Consider the following 19,076-nt stretch of genomic DNA (forward strand, 5'->3'; position numbering starts at 1 on the left):
GAACAGAACTGTTCCGGCAAAACTGGGGGGGGGGTGTTAGGGGGTTAGGGGGACAGGGGGTGGAGGGCAGCTGAGAGCAAGGGTGGGTGTGTAAAATCACTCACAGCAAACAACGAGAATGAATGAGAAGTAGGGAACCAGAAGTGTCTCCTTTTTCTGTGGTAAAGAGCCACCAAAGCTGCCTGCGGTAGACAGACAGGGAAAGGGGCGGAAAAGGAACTGCAGCCCTCCTGTGGTCTTGTCAGGGTGCTCTCCTCCTGGGGTCAGTGCTCGGTGCCCGCCTTTGCTCCAGAGAAACTCCTGCCCCCAGACTCACAATAATGGCTGCTACCCACTTAGTATGGACTGCAGGCCAGGAACCTGTCTTATGTATTTATTTGTTTATTATTTTTTGGCCCCTTTTTTGGGGAGGAGGGGGAGGGAAAGGAGTAGAGATAGGGTCCTTTTTTCTTTGTTCTTTTTATTTGTTTTGTTTTGTTTGGGGTTTTTTGTTTGTTTGCTTGTTTGTTTTTCAAGTCAGGGTCTCTCTGTGTAGCCCTGACTGTCCTGGACTCACTCTGTAGACCAGGCTGGCCTCGAACTCACAGCGATCCGCCTGCCTCTGCCTCCCGAGTGCTGGGATTAAAGGTGTGTGCCACCATGCCCAGCTCAATTTATTTATTTTTTTCTAAGATTTATTCTATTTTTAACTGTGTGTCTGTATTGTAGGAATGGTGTATGTGTGCACATGCCGGAGTGTGTGTACATGAGTCCAAGTGCCCTCAAAGGCCAGAAGAGGCCATTGGATCTCTGGAGCTGAAGCTGTTGAGAGAAGGCCTATCTGTGGGTGCTGAGTCCTCTGGAGGAATTGCAAGTGTGGAAGGAGCCAGCCCTTGATTGTTTTTTAATTCATGTCCAATCATTGTATAAAATGAAGGGTTTTGTGCTGGGCGTGGTGGCGCAGGCCTTTAGTCCCAGCACTCAAGAGGCAGAGACAGGTGAATCTCTGTGAGTTCGAGGACAGCCTGGGCTACAGAGAAACCCTGTCTCAAAAAACCGAAAAAAAAAAACAAAAAAAGAAAGAAAGAAAGAGAGAGAGAAAGATCGAGAGAGAGAGACAGAGAGAGAGAGACAGAGAGAGAGAGAGAGAGAGAGAGAGAGAAGGTTCTGCTTTCTCATGGCGTTACACGTATAGCATGCTTTGCTGAGATCCACCCACCTCCCCAGTGTCTTCCCACCGGCTCTCATTCTCTCAGTGAGTTCCTGTTTCGCCTTGCATGGCTTTGTGTGTGTTTTATGACCTAGACTGCAGAGCCCTGTGCTGTAATGGTGCCTGTGTGTTTAATCTCTGCGTCACCTAAAGGCCAGTCCGTCCACCTGTCTATCAAAGAGGAACTGGCTTAGTTTTTCACAGTTAATATATAATAAAACCGGACTAGAAGCCGGATTTTTTCCATGCTACCAGCTCATAATAACCTAACCCTTTACCTCCGTTGCTTTCCAGCTCAAACCTATCTCAGTCAGCAGCACAGGAGCCTTAGGTTGTCTTTCTCAGCTCCTAAACCCCCGGCTGCTCCCTCCCACCCCGCCCCCCTTTCTCAGGACCACACACTTTCAATTGTCTACCGTTCCCCTGTTCTGGCTGCCGCCACCATTTTCCAGGCCCTCGGCTTCCCTTTAGGCTGTGGTAAGCAATTTGGTGGCATTTCAGGTAGGGGAGGAGGCAGAGTCCTGGCCTGTTCCAAGGACGTGGTGAGGGAGAAGGCAGGGGCTTCCTCATCTGCACTGTGCTCATGAGTGCGTGCGTGCGTGCGTGTGTGCGTACCTACGTATGTACGCACACCCATGGGGACAGAGGGTACAGTTAAGCTTGAGCTGAGCAGTTTCCAATGGCTTTGAAGAGGAAGTGAGAGCAGGTTCTGAAGGGACAAACACCCAGATGAAGTTTAGCTCCTCAGAAGAGATAGTATTTTTTGGTTTGGTTTGGTTTTTTTGACACAGGGTTTCTCAGTGTAGTCTTGGCTGTCCTGGACTCGCTTTGTACACCAGGCTGGCTTCGAATTCACAGTGATCTTCCTGCCTCTGCCTCCTGGGTGCTGGGATTACAGGCGTGTCCTACCACGCCCCCCTAGAGATATGTTTAAAACATGTATTCTTCCAAAGGACCCTCATTAGAGCCACATGAGCTCACCACCTTCTGTCATTCCAATCCGAGGGGACCCAGCACCCTCTTCCTGCCTCTGAGGGTACCACAGCACGCGGGGCATGGACAGACAGACAGGCAAGACACCCTGACACACAAAAGAAGTTTGTTTGCTTTTTAAAGCCAAAACTTTGTTTTAAACCCCAACGAGGCCCCAGGCTACCTACTGAGGACACCATGGGGGAGGGGGAGGACAAAGAGCAGATGCGGCTTGCACTCCTGAAAATTAGATTAGACCCAGCCTTGGGGTGTAGTTCAGAGATAAAGCACACACGAGGCAAGCATTCAAGAGCACTGAACACGTGATTTAGGAGGTTAACAAATACATAAAATGATGATTTCCTAACTACTAAGAGGTAAAACAAACGAGAGGCTGCGAAAGAGGTTGGGGTGGGAGTCAGGACACCAGGTCAAAGAAGGAAACCAAGGAAGGAACACGCTGATCCAGAAGAGGAAGGGAAGGAGAGCGGGGATTCGAGGGCCTGTTTGTCCAGGGTGAGAACACTGGGCAGCGATCCAGCTCATGGTCTCAGGCCTGGTACCTCCTGGCTTTAACTCATCGCCCTGCCCCGACACCCACACCCACACTCCCTCGTTGGTTTTAATGATTCATTCTCCATCTTTCCCTGCTTCCTGGGTGGCAGAGCCGGAGACCCCAGACTGCACTGGGAAATGGGATAGCACCGAGTGAGAAAGAATGACAGCGAGATGAATTCTCTGGGTCATCGCCCATTTTGTCCCATTCTGGTATGGCCATGAGAGAAAGGTCCCAGTAGAGAGGAGGACAGAAAGGCTAACCCGGACCCAGCTGGATCACAGACGGAGGAGTTAGTGTTGGAACTTGAACCTGCAGGCTCGTGTTTTCCCTCCCTGACTGAAGCCCCGAGGAAATTTTCCATCACAAACAAGTTATGAATTCCTAACCTTGGGGGCCTCTTCCTCCTCTCTCCACCCCCCCCCCGCCCCGCCGCTTCCTTTTATCCTTAGCATCTCCCTCCCAACCCTCCTAATGTCTGTGCAGGAGGGTCTGTGCTCCCCTGTTGGTCACCGTGCAGCATGTGGGCTGCCTTGGGAGGGACCGTGTGAGCAGATGGGTGGCAGTCGCCTCAGCTCCCAAGCAAATGTGAGAACGCTGGCAAGTGTGCAAAGCAAGTGTGAGGAAGAAGACACTTCTTTGTGCCTACAGAAGGAGGTCTGTGTAGTGTGTCTCCGGTGTTTAGATCCGGATCCTAAGCCCAGGAAACAGCCATATACAGAGAAGAGAAACATCTATTTCTAGCCAAGTGTGAGGCTTATTTGCTCTCCTAAGCATCCTTCCTTGAAATAATTCCCCTCTCTGTTTCTTGTTTGGTGTCTAAAAGCTGTTCCAGGCCTGACAAGACAGCTCTGTAGGGAAAGGTTCCTGCTGCCTGATGACCTGAGTTCCCTCCTCAGAGCCCACACAGTAGAAGGAGAGAACTGGCTCCCAAAATGTTGTCCTTCGACCTACACACGCGCGTGCACGCGCGCACACACACACACACACACTCACCTCAAATAAATATAATAGTAATTTTTTAAATTTTCAGGTTGAGCCGGGGGAGGTGGTAGTACAGGGTTTCTCTGTGTAGCCTTGGCTGTCCTGGACTCACTTTGTAGACCAGGCTGGCCACAAACTCACAGCAATCCACCTGCCTGAGTGCTGGGATTACAGGCTTTTCTTAAGGCATTGTTTCTCTGGGAAGTTTAGAGCAATGTACTCACGTTCCGGAAGCATGGAGCCCTTAGCTAGTCTGAGAAGGGTACTGGGCACCTGTCCTTGTCTATCTTCACGTAGTAGGATTGTTGAGGGACTAGAGAGAAGGCCCGGTGGGTAAGAACACTTGCTGCTCATGCACGCCGCCCTCGATTGGTCTTAGCACCCAACCAAGCACCTTATGACCACCTGTGACCCTGGGGGTTTCAGCACGCTCCTTCTGGCTCCTTTGGCCCTTGCATGTGTGGGGTGACCATGTATACATGCAGACACACACACACACACTTTTTTTTTAAACATGTTTTTATTTAGGTATTTATGTAATGAGTGCTCTGTCTACACACCAGAAGAAGAACTTGATCCCAGTATAGATGGTGGCAAGCCATCTTGCGGTTGCTGGGAATTGAACTCAGGACCTCTAAAAGAGCAACCGGTACTCTTAACCTCTGAGCCACCTCTCCAGCCCTTTTTTTGAAAAAAATATTTTATTTAACTTTAATCTACGTACATTGGTGTGAGGGTGTCAGATCTTGGAGTTATAGACAGCTGTGAGTTGCCATGTGGGTGCTGGGAATTGGACCCGGGTCCTTCGGAAGAGCAGACAGTGCTCTCAACCACTGAGCCAGCTCTCCAGCCCACACACACACTTTTTAAAGATTGCTGAGCAAGCAGTGCCCACGAGGTGCTGTTCTGAGTTCTGTGAAGGACAAGTGTGTGTGCCACAGCTTCTGACTGAATGAAGAGGGCGGGGGGTGGTGGTGGTGTCATATATACTCGCCAGGCTCAAAAGGAGATACAGTGTTAAAAAATAAAATAAAGTGAATTAACTCTCTTTTTTAAAAAATGAGATGCAGTTCCGAGCCAGGTATACCTCAGACCCCTGGAGCCAGTTATATTTTAAGGACACTAAGCATCCTTTCTCCAGTAATGCCCGATTTATTACCTAATCTGGTAATGTCGTGCTAGGAATGTCTCCCCCATCTTATTCTAGGCTGCCGTTGCTTCCAACCCCAGCCCCTTCAGTAGCCCTCCGCCCCTCACTTTCTCCCCCTCGAGGGCACAGTCCTCATTCAGTCAGTTCCCAGTTTAGACAGCTCTAATTCCTGGACTGAGCTCCGTGCTCCGGGGTCAATCCCAGGTCGTGGGCTGCCTGGCAAGCGCTCCTCTCTCACCACCAGCACTCCTCATGCCTCTTTCACAGGAAACTTACTGCAGGATTCCTTTCCTTGGGACTCCCCCAAATGAGTCCTGTACTTTTCCAGTGTTGAGCTGGGTGTTGGTTCTGTCCTTTTCTTTTTTCCACAGTCACTCTTCGCATATGCATGTGTCATATCCCACCTACTGGGTCATCTCAAATGTCACTCTTAACTGAGGCCTCCTTGACTCATTAGTCAGATGTGAACACTGGCTGCTCAGGGTCCCCTTTGACAGTCATCCCAGGACCATCAGAACAGTCTCCTCATGGTCCCCCTCCTAAGCCCTGGGGATAAAATCTTTCTGTCTGAAGTGACAGCTCTATCTGGTCTTCCTCCCTCCTGCAAAACTAACCTGAGCCCTGGATATCTGTGTATAATTTGGCTACTTGTTGGTGTGTGTGTGTGTGTGTGTGTGTGTGTGTGTGTGTGTGTGTGCGCGCGTGGTGTGTGTGTGTGTGGCATATGTAGACCACATTTGGTAGTCATGGGGTGACTTTCTAAGAGCCAGCCTGTTCTCTTCTACAGTGTGGATCCCAGACACCGAACTCGGGTCATCGGGCTTGACCTCCATTTCACCTGGACTTGCTTGTAGTAAGATATATTTCAGGGCGTGGTGGCGCACGCCTTTAATCCCAGCACTCGGGAAGCAGAGGCAGGCGGATCGCTGTGAGTTCGAGGCCAGCCTGGTCTACAAAGTGAGTCCAGGACAGCCAAGACTACACAGAGAAACCCTGAAAAAACAAACAAGCAAAATATATATATGTACATATATCATTCTTATTTTATGTATGTGAGTATTTTGTCTGCACTATGTATGTGCACCACACGCGGGCCTGATGGCTACAGAGACCAGGAAAGGCCATCAGACCTCCTGGGACTGGCTGTGGGCAGTCATTTGGGTTCTGAGAACTGATCCCAGGTCCTCTGCAAAAGCAGTAGAGGGATCCTGTGGGTTCTGCGTGGTGCTGCGTGCAGCGGCTGGCACAATGCCTCATAATTATAGAAAGCTCTTCACTTTACACCTTATTATGTGACTGGCCCAACAAGGGGCAAAGGCAGGGGCCACTGACATGTCATAGCTTCACGTGTGTCCCTAGGTATTCACTGCGCCTTTGTTCTGTGAGTGTGTGTGCGTGCACGCGCGCAGGAGCTCGGGTGCTTGCTTTTGAAACGCACGTGATGTGTGTATGCGGTTTTTCATGTGTGCTGAGTCAGGCACAGCGGGAGCCGTAGGTTTTATGTCTTCACTTCTTAGTCTTCTTGGAAGTTTGTGCAATGACTTCCCTCCTGGCATGTGTTTCCTACGCGCGTACTTCCAAGTACACCAATGTGTTTTCCGTGGTTCCTTGTTCTAGAGGCCCCTGCGCCTCTCCAAGGATGGTGGCTGAGCCATCTGTTACGGGTCCGGGAGCCCCTCTCTAGCCATCTCCAGTACGGACATGTGCTTGCCCTCAGTGATTGCACTCGCCCGCATTCACTACTCCAGGCAAAAAAACGTGCACTGGGGCACCTCGAGAACTGGGACCCAAGGCCCCGCCTACGTTTTGCTTCCTCCTTGGAATTTCCAGCCCTAGGCAGCCAACTGCTCCCCAGCTGCGAAGGGCGGAGCTCCCTGGGCCCGGCCCCTTCTCTGGCTTTTATAACTAGCGCTGCTTCTCCCGGCATCTGCACTGCTCCTCACTCTCTTCGCTGAACGCTAGCTATGTGCCACTCGCGCAACCATCTCCACACCATGACTGGCTTGAGGGCCCCAGCTCCCGCACCCTCCACCGGCCCGGAACTCCGGCGGGGCTCCGGTCCCGAGATTTTCACCTTCGACCCTCTCCCGGAGCCGGCGGGAGCGGCCACCGCGCGTCTCAACACTTCTCGCGGACACCGAAAACGCAGCCGGAAGGTGCTCTACCCTCGAGTGGTGAGTATCGCCCGAGTGGGCAGCAGGGGCCGAGTCGTCCCTAGTACTCGTGGGAAGCGACTAGACGCGGGAACCTTGATCTGACTTTTCCCTCTCTTGTCTCCTCAGGTCCGGCGCCAGCTGCCAACCGAGGAACCCAACATGGCCAAGAGGGTCCTCTTTGTCCTGCTCACCATCATCTTCTGCCAGATCTTGATGGCTGAAGAGGGTGTGTCGCAGCCCCTGGCTCTTGAGGATGCTGCCAGCTCCACGTCACCGGAGCCCATCCCTGTGCCCATCATTGCGCCCCGGGTCCTCGAGCCCTTGAATCTGACCTCCGAGTCCTCGGACTATGCCCTGGACCTTAAAGCTTTCCTTCAGCAGCACCCAGCGGCCTTCTGACAGCGACGGGTCACAGTTCGGGAAAAATAAACCAAAAAAGCACCAGGCGTACCGGTGCGCGAGAGTATCCCAAACTGGGACTTCTAAGGCAACACTAACTCAGAACACTACTACGGTGCTTGGGGCGAGCACGAGGCACCGTGGGTCCTGGCTAACCCACTGGGAAAGGACAGAGGCCTTCTCGGTGTCCTAATTAATATTTATGTATTTATGTATATCCTCCTAAGTGAAGGAGGGGTGTATGTAATATTTATTTTAACTTATGCAGGGGAGCGAGTTATGCCCCCCTTGCTTTAACACAGAAACCTTATTTATTACGATTTTTAGGGTCGGTGAGAGAGAGAGTGGTGGGAGGAAGGACCCTGACCCGGAACTCCCAGCTTGGGGATCAGTCTTGGTGGTGGGGCGTAGGTTTAGGGGTAACACTCCGTCTTCCAGCACCTCAACTCTGTAGTCTGTTGTAAGGCTTCGGCAGACCCTTGGGAATCCGGCCCGTGGCCTTTGACGTCTTCCTAGTTGCTACTCATGGGCGACGGCGGGAGTCTTGGGCCCATGGGTTGTCAGAGGGCGGCTGTCGGGGGTCGCCTAAGTATGTTCTGTGAACACGAATAAACTTGATTGCCTGACATTATTATCAGCGGTTCTCAAAGTGTATCTTTTTAAGCGGCAAAAAAAAAAAAAAAAGTGGGTAAGAGGGGATGGCGGGTCCCCAGTCCGCACGTCTTCTTGGGTCCTGAACTTTCTTGGGAGTTGCAGACCTATATCCGGTCACCGGATGCTGTCATACATTGCTGGATCTGCGGTTTTCCCTGTTGGTGGTGTGGCAACCTGCTTACTCACGGCAGGCGGCGGGTGCCCGGGGAGGGCGTGGCCTCGGGTGGGGGCGGAGCTTCCTGGTCACTGCTGGAGGAAAGGGAGGGGGCGGGTGCCTGGCAAGCCCCCTAGGCTGCCGAGAACTGCTGTGCTGCGGACCCGAGCGGGGCCTGACGGGAATGGGGCGGACCGAGGGGTTGGGCGGGGGCGGGGTCCTGTCTGCGGCAGCAACAGGGTGCGGCCGGGTTGGGGGGCGCGAGCGCAGCTTCCAGGGAGCCGGGTGTCCGAGCTGCCCGTACCCCGCCCTAGGGCTCTGCGGGTCCCCGCGCTTCCCGAGACCCCCAGTGGGGTTGCTCGCAGGGTTCCGGAAGGTGAGTGGGTTGGGGAGGCGGAGCCTCGGGCGGCCTAAGAGCCGAGAGGTTGTGGAACCGTTGCAAACCCCTTGGGCGCGGTAGAGCTTTGTGCAATGGAGGGACTGCGGGGGGCGCGGTGAGAGAAAGACCGTGAGAATCAGCGGGTGCACAGGAAGAAGTCCCTGGGGATCTTAGGACTGCCACAGGGGCGCCCAAGGGACTGGGCGGTGGCAGAGGTAGATCGTTCTCCTGACAGGAGGGAGAGGGGAAGTGTCCGCTGGGCCCCTTCCCCTCAGCAAAGGCTTTCTCTCCGTCCCTTCCAGCTGCAGCCTCAACCATGTTTTTCACTTGTGGCCCAAATGAGGCCATGGTGGTCTCCGGTAAGTCTGGTCCCAGCCAGTGACACCTGCCCCCTCCCCCTTCCTTTAAACCTGACCTCTGCCCCTCCTCTCTGCAACAACACCTTCCCAGCCCCAGCCCTCTGCCCACAATGGCCACAAAACACCTGTGATTCCCAGCCTCCATTTTTCCAAGGCATAGAATGCTCCCTCTCCACCCCACCACCCCCCCCAGCTCCCAGATTCCCCTGTGAGTGTTGCACCCTCCACCTCAGAGCCTTTGGCTCCACCATGGCCCACATTAATGCCCTCACCTTACAGGGTTCTGCAGGAGCCCCCCAGTCATGGTGGCTGGAGGCCGAGTTTTTGTCCTGCCCTGCATCCAGCAAATCCAGAGGTAGGTAGCGGCCCCAGAACCCCAGCATGGGGGACCCACTGCCCTCCCTGCTCTTCCCCTGACTGTCTGCTGCCTTCCCCCCTTCAGGATCTCTCTCAACACACTGACCCTCAACGTCAAGAGCGAGAAGGTTTATACCCGCCACGGGGTCCCCATCTCAGTCACGGGCATTGCCCAGGTGAGGCTCCCATCGCCTTCCTCCCAAAGCCTGCTCCCGTGAGCACCTCTGACTGTGGTCTCCCCCTCAGCAGCTGCCTGCGAGGCGCCTAGCTCTTCTTCCTCCCCTCCTTGTTGCCCCATCACACACACACACACACACACACACACACACACACACACACACACACACACCTGTTCCCTCTCTACCACGGCTGCAGGTGAAAATCCAGGGCCAGAACAAGGAGATGCTGGCAGCCGCCTGCCAGATGTTCCTCGGGAAGTCAGAGGCAGAGATTGCCCACATCGCCCTGGAGACGCTGGAGGGCCACCAGAGGGCTATCATGGCTCACATGACCGTGGAGGTGGGACTCAGGGGGAGGGAGGGACAGGAAGAGATCTGGGCGGGAATGCCAGGCTGAGGGGTACCCGCCCGAGGGCCAGCTCACCGGTGACCCATGATGCATTGCGCTCTCACTGCCCTGTCTCTCCAGGAGATCTATAAGGACAGACAGAAGTTCTCAGAGCAGGTTTTCAAAGTGGCCTCCTCAGACCTGGTCAACATGGGTATCAGCGTGGTGAGCTACACTCTGAAGGACATCCACGATGACCAGGTGAAACTGAGGCAGGCTTGGGAGCTGGAGCATGTAATCCCATCCCTGTGGGTCGGGTAGGGTGGGTGGGGGCCCAAAGCATGAGGAAGTCATAGGTCATCCAGGCTACACAGTGAGATCCTGTCTCAAAAACACAGCCTGGCATGATGTTTAACCCCAGCACTCGGGAGGCAGAGGCAGGCGGTCTCTGTGAGTTGGAGGCCAGCTGGTCTACAAGGTGAGTCCAGGATGGCCGGAGCGGCATGATAGAGAGACTGTGTCTCAAATAAACAAAGAGCAAAGTTAGTGTTAGTGGGAGAGCACTGGCCTAGCCCAGTGTGCCCTGATTCCACCACAGAACAAACAAAAAGCCAGGGCAGCTGATCCTTCCTCCTTCCCCAGTCCCACCTGTCACGCACCCTGACTCTGGTTTTGCTCCCCCACAGGACTACTTGCACTCTCTGGGGAAGGCTCGCACAGCACAAGTCCAAAAAGATGCTCGCATCGGGGAAGCAGAGGCCAAGAGAGACGCCGGGATACGGGTGAGGGAGATGGGGCTGCGTGGTCACCCCTCGCTTGCTGGACACCCAGCAGACAGGGGCACGGGTGGGGTTGGGGTGGGGGAGTGGAGGATCCAGCTGAGTGCGGTTGCCTGAGCTGGGTCGGCAGGGGTGGGCGATGACTGAGGCGTCTGGCAGAGATCAGGCCCTTACTTACCCTTTGCCGTCCCCGCTAACCTGACTAGGAGGCTAAGGCCAAGCAGGAGAAGGTATCGGCACAGTGCCTCAGTGAAATAGAGATGGCCAAGGCACAGAGGGACTATGAACTGAAGAAGGCTACCTATGACATTGAGGTCAACACCCGCCGAGCCCAGGCTGACCTCGCCTACCAGCTGCAGGTAAGCGCAGCTCCCCCGGGGCAGGTGTCCAGGTAGCTCAATGGCCCCTCCTCTTTCCTTCTGCCACCTGTATTAGGAGAGACCTGGATTTTTGCTCTGATTCTGGTACCCCATTTTGGACCTTTATAAGAGACAATAAAAGTCTCAAGCAAGGACTGTACAGATAGCTGTTGATACAGTGTTCGGTGGCACGCACTTGGAATCCCCATTTGGAGGGCGGCAGAGAAGGCTGAATCATGGGAGATCACTCGTCAGTCAGGTCAGCTTAATCATTGTCCCTCAGACCAATGAGAGACTCCCTCTGAGAATATTAAGGTAAGTGGTGCCTGAGGAGAAATGACACTGAAAGTTTTTCTCTGGGTCCCACAAACACACATGTGCATACACAGCTGTACATGTCTGTGCATCTGCACGCGCACACACACACACACACACACACACACACACACATGTGAGAGAGAGAGAGACACTGGAGTGTTCAGCTGAAAACCAAAAAAAGAGGAGAGAAAGAAAGGCCAATTGATCAAGAGCTATACCGTGTCCCTGTGTGAGGGCAGCAAAGTGAAAACCCCTGTACTCCACAGGCAAAGCTCTGTTCTGAGTATGGGCCTGTACCTGTAAAAAGGAAGAGAAACCTCTTCTCATTTGCACAGGGTACCCTGAAACTTTGGTGACCAACAAAGAGGGCGGGGAAGGACACAGACGTGACAGGCAATGACTTACAGGCAGCCTTTTGTATTACGAGAAGGTGACATAACACAAGGTGACACAGCTGGTGCCTGTCATTCATGGCTTGCACCTTGGAAGACAGGATTTATGGGTAACCCCCAGGTCAGCACGTGCAGCCTCTGTGCCGCGTGTGAACCACGGGCACAGAGCGCTGAGAAAGTCTAGTTGCCTGATTCCGGCTCCACATGAGCTCAGAGAAGGAAATGGTGCTTTGTTTCGGCGCTCAGGATGCAGACAGTTTCACTTCATGCCATCAACACCAGTTCTGCATTTCTGTGTTTTTTTTTTCTTTTTTCTTTTTAAGATTTATTTATTATGTATACAGTATTCTGCCTGCATGTATGCCTGCAGGCCAGAAGAGGACACCAGATCTCATTATAGATGGTTGTGAGCCACCATGTGGTTGCTGGGAATTGAACTCAGGACCTTTGGAAGAGCAGACAGTGCTCTTAACCTCTGAGCCATCTCTCCAGCCCCCCTCGTGTTTTTTTTTTTTTTTTTTTTTTTTTTAAGTGATTATTGCTGGGTGTGGTGGTGCACGCCTGTAATTCCAGCACTCAGGGAGGGAGAAGCAGGAGTGAATTAAAGTACCCTTGGTTTCCCTGGCACACCAGTGCGTCAGCTCTCTGTGTCATATAAGGTCTCTCTTTCTTTTAAGACTTATTTATTTATTATTATGTATATGCAGCACTCTGCCTGCACGTACGTGAGATGTCATTATAACAATTTATTTATTTATTATGTATGCAAAGTTCTACCTGCATGTATGCCTGTAGACTGCAAGAGGGCACCAGATCTCATTATAGATGGCTGTGAGCCACCGTGTGGTTGCTGGGAATTGAACTCAGGACCTCTGGAAGAGCAGCCAGTGCTCTTGACCTCTGAGCCATCTCTCCAGCCCCTGTATAAGGTATCTTTAACTTTTTGTTTGTTCATGAGTTGTTTTTCTTTGGTTTTGTTCTCTGAGATACAGTCTCACTATGTGCCCCTGTCTGGTCTGGAACCATGCTGGTCTCAGACAAAGATCCGCCTGCCTCTACCCTTGAGTCTTGGGATTAAAGTAGAGTACCACCATGCCCTGCTTGTTTGTTTGAGACAGGGTCTTGCACTGTAGCCCAGGCTAGCCTCAAATAGCCCAGGCTGGCCTCAAACACATAGTAGTCTTGTTTCAGCCTTTTCGTTGCTGCGATGACACATGTGCACAACCAATCTTAGCTTAAAAGGTATCTTTTTTGGTTTTCGACACAGGGTTTCTCTGTGTAGTCTGTCCTGGACTTGCTTTGTAGACCAGGTTGGCTTCAAACTCACGGCGATCCACCTGCCTCTGCCTCTGGAGCGCTGGGTTTAAAGGTGTGCGCCACCTATGCCTGGCTTTTTCTTTTTTAAATATTTATTTCTTTCTATGTATACAGTGTTCTGCCTGCATGTACACCTTCACTGCAGATAAGGGTGCCATGTCTCATTATAGATGGCTGTGAGCTACCATGTCGTGTTGGGAATTAAACTCAGAACCTCTGGAGAAGTAGTCAGTTCCCTTAACCTCTGGGCCATCTTTTGAGCCCCAGGAGGATCTCTTGAGTTCGAGGCCAGCCTGGTCTACAAAGTGAGTCCAGCATAGCCAAGGCTACACAGAGAAACCATGTCTCGAAAAAAGAGAGAGAGAGAGAAAAATAAAACTCAGATAAGTGCTCTCCCAATCCCCAGTAGTTTGCATCATTAAACCAGTTTGGGGTGGAGGTGGAGGACAGTTGAGAGAGGGTTTGTCTTTTTTTAGATCTATTATTTATTATTACATATACAGTGCTCTGCCTGCAAGTACACCTGCAACGCCAGAAGAGGGCATCAGATCTCATTATAGATGATTGTGAGCCACCATGTGATTGCTGGGTATTGAACTCAGGACCTTTGGAAGAGCAGCCAAAGCTCCTAACCTCGGAGCCATCTCTCCAGCCCCCTTGGTTTGGTTTTTCTTTTTTCTTTCTTTCTTTTTTTTTTTTTTTTTTGGTTTTTTTCAGACAGAGCTTCTCTGTGTAACCTTGGCTATCCTAGACTCGCTTTGTAGACCAGGCTGGCCTCGAACTCACAGCGATCCATCTGCCTCTGCCTCCCGGGTGCTGGGATTAAAGGTGTGCACCACCACCGCCCATCTTACGTGTTTATTTTATGTGAGAAGTGTTTTGCATACATGTTTGCATGTGCACTGTGTGCATGTGTTCTTGCCTGGTGCCTGTGGAGGTCCGAAGTGGGCATCGGCTTCCCTGGAACTGGAGTTACAGGTGGTCGTGAGATGCCAGGCAGGTGCTCGGTCCTTTGCAAGAGCGGCCAGCGTCCTTAGCTACTGAGCCATCTCCAACCACCATTACGCTTAATTTAATTACATTTCTGCGTGTTCAGATCAGAGACAACTTGCAAGAGCCAGCTCTTTCCTACCACATGGTCCCCCAGGATCAGGCTCCTCAGGTAGTCAGGCCTGGAGACAGCTCTTTCCTACCACATGGTCCCCCCAGGATCAGGCTCCTCAGGTAGTCAGGCCTGGAGACAACTCTTTCCTACCACATGGTCCCCCCAGGATCAGGCTCCTCAGGTAGTCAGGCCTGGAGACAGCTCTTTCCTACCACATGGTCCCCCCAGGATCAGGCTCCTCAGGTAGTCAGGCCTGGAGACAACTCTTTCCTACCACATGGTCCCCCCAGGATCAGGCTCCTCAGGCAGTCAGGCCTGGAGACAACTCTTTCCTACCACATGGTCCCCCAGGATCAGGCTCCTCAGGTAGTCAGGCCTGGAGACAGCTCTTTCCTACCACATGGTCCCCCCAGGATCAGGCTCCTCAGGCAGTCAGGCCTGGAGACAGCTCTTTCCTACCACATGGTCCCCCCAGGATCAGGCTCCTCAGGTAGTCAGGCCTGGAGACAGCTCTTTCCTACCACATGGTCCCCCCAGGATCAGGCTCCTCAGGCAGTCAGGCCTGGAGACAGCTCTTTCCTACCACATGGTCCCCCAGGATCAGGCTCCTCAGGTAGTCAGGCCTGGAGACAGCTCTTTCCTACCACATGGTCCCCCTAGGATCACACTCAGGCAGTCAGGCCTGGAGCCAGCTCTTTCCTACCACATGGTCCCCCCAAGATCAAACTCAGGTAGTCAGGCCTGGAGCCAGCTCTTTCCTACCGCATGGTCCCCCCAGGATCACACTCAGGCAGTCAGGCCTGGAGACAGCTCTTTCCTACCGCATGGTCCCCCCAGGATCACACTCAGGCAGTCAGGCCTGGAGACAGCTCTTTCCTACTACATGGTCCCCCCAGGATCACACTCAGGCAGTCAGGCCTGGAGACAAATGCCTTTATGCCTTGAGCCGTCTTGCTAGTCCAAGATCACAGCAGGTTTGAGGCCAGCTTGGAATATGTACTTTTTGTTGTTTTTCTGTTTTTTTTTTTTTTCAAGACGGGGTTTCTGTGTAGCCCTGGCTGTCCTGGACTCGCTTTGTAGACCAAGCTAGCCTCGAACTCACAGTAATCCACCTGCCTCTGCCTCCTGAGTGCTGGGATTAAAGGCACGCGCCTCCACGCCTGGCTGGGACTATGTACTTTTAAGGTAGCCTGGACAACAGAGGTGACAATACCCTACGTGTGGGACGTGGGAGTGGAGAGCCAGGTGCCTTTAATCCCAGCACTTGGGAGACAGGGGCAGATGGATTGAAGTGAGTTTGAGGCCAGCCTGGTTTACAAAGGGAGTCCAGGACAGTCAGGGCTACACAGAGAAACCCTGTTTCAAAAACAAACAATCAAAGGAGGGGGGCAATGTAGCTGGAGGGATGACTCAGTGATTAAGAGCAGTGTTGTTTTTCCAGAGTCCTGCGTTCAATTCCCAGCACCTACATGGTGGCTCACGTCCCATAACTGTAGTCCCACTAGATCCAGTGCCCTCCTCTAGCCTACAGATTTACATGCAGACAAAACTCCCATATACATTAAATAAATAAATATTTAGAGATAGGTTGTGGTGGTGCATGTCTTTAAGCTCCTAACTATGGAGGCAGTTGGCCTCTTGAGTTTGAGGCCAAGCTGGTCTACAGATAGAGTTCCCAGATAGCCAGGGCTACTACACAGAGAAACCATGTCTTGGGGAAAAAAAAAAAAAACAATAAATAAATAAAGGAAAAAATAGAAAAATTTGGACACACATAGACATCCCTGGAAGCTGGTTTATAGCAGTTGCTCCCAGGAAGGGAACCCAGCAGTTCAAGGCGAGAGGCAGGAGGAAGCCACTTTCTCCAAGTCCACTTTTTTCTTTTGTATGCAAAGGATCTGCTGGCAGTGCTGGCCAAGAGTGTCAGGGAAGGGAAATGGAGACTTGTAAACCGGAGTGCAGAGGTCGGAGATGACCGCCAGGGCCTCAGTGCCCTCAAGCGGGCAAACTAGAGAGAGCGAAAGACCCGGGAGGAACGCTTCGCCCCACTCGCGGGAGGGCACGAAGAACCTGGTCACAGCCGCGCTAGGGGAAGGCTCCCAGGCCCTGGCTTGATTCCGTACTTGAAATGAGCCCTACCACCCAGCAGGCAAAGCAGACCGCAAGCCGATCGATGGGCGACTTCCACGTTGCATCCCTGTTCTGAGGGATACAGTCTGAGGCGGGTGCCCCTTGCTCCCTAGGTGGCCAAGACCAAGCAGCAGATCGAGGAGCAGCGGGTGCAGGTGCAGGTGGTGGAGCGCGCCCAGCAGGTGGCGGTGCAGGAGCAGGAGATCGCCCGGCGCGAGAAGGAGCTAGAGGCCCGCGTGCGCAAGCCGGCCGAGGCCGAGCGCTACAAGCTGGAGCGCCTGGCGGAAGCAGAGAAGTAACGCCTTCCTGAGCCCTCGCCTGGCCGCTTGACACTCAGGCGGGAAAGGCACCTAGCACCTAACCCACTCTGTCCCCTTCTTCCTCAGGGCCCAGCTGATCATGCAGGCAGAGGCCGAAGCTGAGTCCGTGCGGGTGAGTCGGGGCTCCTGATTGGCCAGGAAAGGGCTTGGGGCAGGGTTTCTTTTCTTACATTTTTTACTTTGCTTGTTTTTTTTGTTTTTTTTTTTTTTTTTTTTGAGACAATCTCACAATGTCACCCCGGCCGAACTGGAAGTTACTAAGTAAAACAAGCTGGTCAAATGCACGGAGACCCGCCCACCTGTACCTCCCAAGTGCTGACATTAAAGAACGGGCACAATTGTACCCTTTCTTCGCGCGGGTCAGGGTGCCGCATGTGCTTGCCAGGTCGTAACGTTGTTAGCCTTACCAGCAAGCGCATCTCAGTCATCTCATGGCCCTCAGAATCTCTTGATGGGTGCCATCAGCGTGTGCCTGTTGCCTCCACAGATGCGCGGGGAGGCGGAGGCCTTTGCCATAGGGGCCCGCGCTCGCGCTGAAGCCGAGCAGATGGCTAAGAAGGCAGAAGCCTTCCAGATGTACCAGGAGGCCGCACAGCTGGACATGCTGCTGGAGAAGCTGCCCCAGGTCTGCGGGCCGGGGGGGGGGGGGGGGGGCTCTGGGAGAGGGGTGGGGTGAAGTAAGGACTAGGGGATCATAAATTAGGGGTGCCAACTGTAAGGCAGCGAGTGACCGAGGAGAGGATGTGTTTGACGGGTGGCTTAGCCCCAGCTGTCTCTGCCTACCAGGTGGCAGAAGAGATCAGTGGTCCCCTGACCTCAGCCAATAAGATCACGCTGGTGTCCAGCGGAAGTGGGACCGTCGGGGCAGCCAAAGTGACTGGGGAAGTCCTGGACATCTTAAGCCGCCTGCCCGAGAGTGTGGAGAGGCTCACCGGAGTCAGCATCTCCCAGGTGAGGGTGAATGGTGTGTGTGCGCGCGCACACGCGGGAGCGCGCAAGTCATGTGATGCCTTAGTGCTTGATGGGCACCCAGGAGGCCAGGAAATCACAGTGACTTTCTTGGTGCCCAAGCCACCTTGCTGAGGATGCAAGTTCAATTCCCAGAACCCGTGTCAGGTCCTTGCTTGGCTAGTTCCTGGCCAGTGAGAGACCCTGAAAACACAGTGCTTGAGGAACAACAGCCAGAGTTACCCTTTGCCTTTCACACACAAGAACTACCTCCAGCACGTTAAATAGCATAGCCCTGTGGTTGGGAAGCAGAGGGTCAGCCAGGCGTGTCTTTTTGTTGTTGTTTTGTTTGTTTGTGTTTGTTTTGTTTTGGAGACAGGGTTTCTCTGTGTAGCCTTGGCTGTCCAGGACTCACTTTGTACACCAGGCTGGCCTTGAACTCAGTGATCTGTCTGCCTCTGCCTCCAGAGTGTTGGGATCAAAGGTGTGAGCCACCACACCAGCTTCTTTAAGATGTTTATTTATTTACTTATTATGTATACAATGCTCTACCTGCATGTACACCTCCATGCCAGAAGAGGGCATCAGATCTCATTATAGATGGCTGTGAGTCACCATGTGGTTGCTGGGAATTGAACTCAGGACCTCTGGAAGAGCAGTCAGTGCTCCTAACTGCTGAGCCATTTCTCCAGCCCCATGCCCGGTTCTTTTCTTTCTTTTTGGTTTTTTGAGACAGAGTTTCTCTATGTAGCCCTGGCTAAGCTGAACTCGCTTTGTAGACCAGGTTGGCCTTGATCTGCCTGCCTCTGCACCATGCCTGGCAGGGCAGTGTTTTATGTGCCACAAGTACTTGTCTCAGATGTAGTGACATAAACTTTGAGTCTCAGCACCAAGGTGGCGGACCCAGGCTGATCTCTGGTTTTGAGGCCATCCAGAGCAACATGGTGAGACCCTGTCTTTGCTTTTTAGACAGGGTTTCTATGTAGCACTGGCTGTCCTGGACTCTTTGTAGACCAGGCTGGCCTTGAACTCAAGAGATCCTCCTGCCTCTACCAAAGGTGACCACACCCAGCAGACTGTCCCTCCCCCCGCACTCCCCAGACAGGGTTTCTCTGTGTAACAGCTCTAGCTGTCCTGAACTTGCTCTGTAGACCAGGCGGGCCTTGAACTCAGAGATCCGCCTGCCTCTGCCTCCCGAGTGCTGGGATGAAAGGCGTGTAACACCGCGGCTGTTGGCCTTTCCAGTGTCCAACTGAGCCCACCTTTCCAAGTTGTTGATAGAGGGCAACACCCTTTTTTTTCCCTTCTCTGTAGGTCAATCATAAGCCTTTAAGGACAGCGTGAGCTCCTGGACTTGTGGCTCCAGCGTCCCATTGCATGCTGCTCACCTGGCCTCCCCAGCCTGGCCTCTGAGGAGAAATGCGCATTGGATCTCCTTGCCAAACAGTCTGTGCCTTGCCTTGGAGGGGCTTGCTCCTCATCCCAACTATTTAACTCCCTGAATAAACTAGACTGTGAGCTTGTTATCTAGACTTCTTTCCTCACTAAGACCAAAGGGTGACCTTCAGACCTTGCTAAATAAGCACTAACAG

General features: G+C 53.0%; 2 protein-coding genes across 2 annotated transcripts; both read left to right on the plus strand.

Moving 5' to 3' along the window:
* Positions 1-6,805: 6,805 nt before the first annotated feature.
* Ier3 (immediate early response 3) lies at positions 6,806-7,431 on the plus strand. The gene is made up of 2 exons (XM_051153602.1): positions 6,806-7,025; positions 7,134-7,431. The coding sequence occupies exons 1-2, from the start codon at positions 6,816-6,818 to the stop codon at positions 7,404-7,406; spliced, it is 483 nt and encodes a 160-aa protein (XP_051009559.1). The 5' UTR covers positions 6,806-6,815; the 3' UTR covers positions 7,407-7,431.
* Positions 7,432-8,423: 992 nt separating this feature from the next.
* Positions 8,424-17,619, plus strand: Flot1 (flotillin 1). Its single transcript, XM_051152536.1, has 12 exons — positions 8,424-8,590; positions 8,896-8,952; positions 9,232-9,307; positions 9,395-9,485; positions 9,685-9,828; positions 9,958-10,077; positions 10,503-10,598; positions 10,802-10,954; positions 16,330-16,511; positions 16,603-16,648; positions 17,024-17,161; positions 17,323-17,619. The coding sequence occupies exons 2-12, from the start codon at positions 8,910-8,912 to the stop codon at positions 17,617-17,619; spliced, it is 1,386 nt and encodes a 461-aa protein (XP_051008493.1). The 5' UTR covers positions 8,424-8,590; positions 8,896-8,909.
* The last annotated feature ends 1,457 nt before the right edge of the window (positions 17,620-19,076 follow it).

This window comes from Acomys russatus, chromosome 11 (genome assembly GCF_903995435.1).
Source record: "Acomys russatus chromosome 11, mAcoRus1.1, whole genome shotgun sequence".
Taxonomy (NCBI): domain Eukaryota; kingdom Metazoa; phylum Chordata; class Mammalia; order Rodentia; family Muridae; genus Acomys; species Acomys russatus.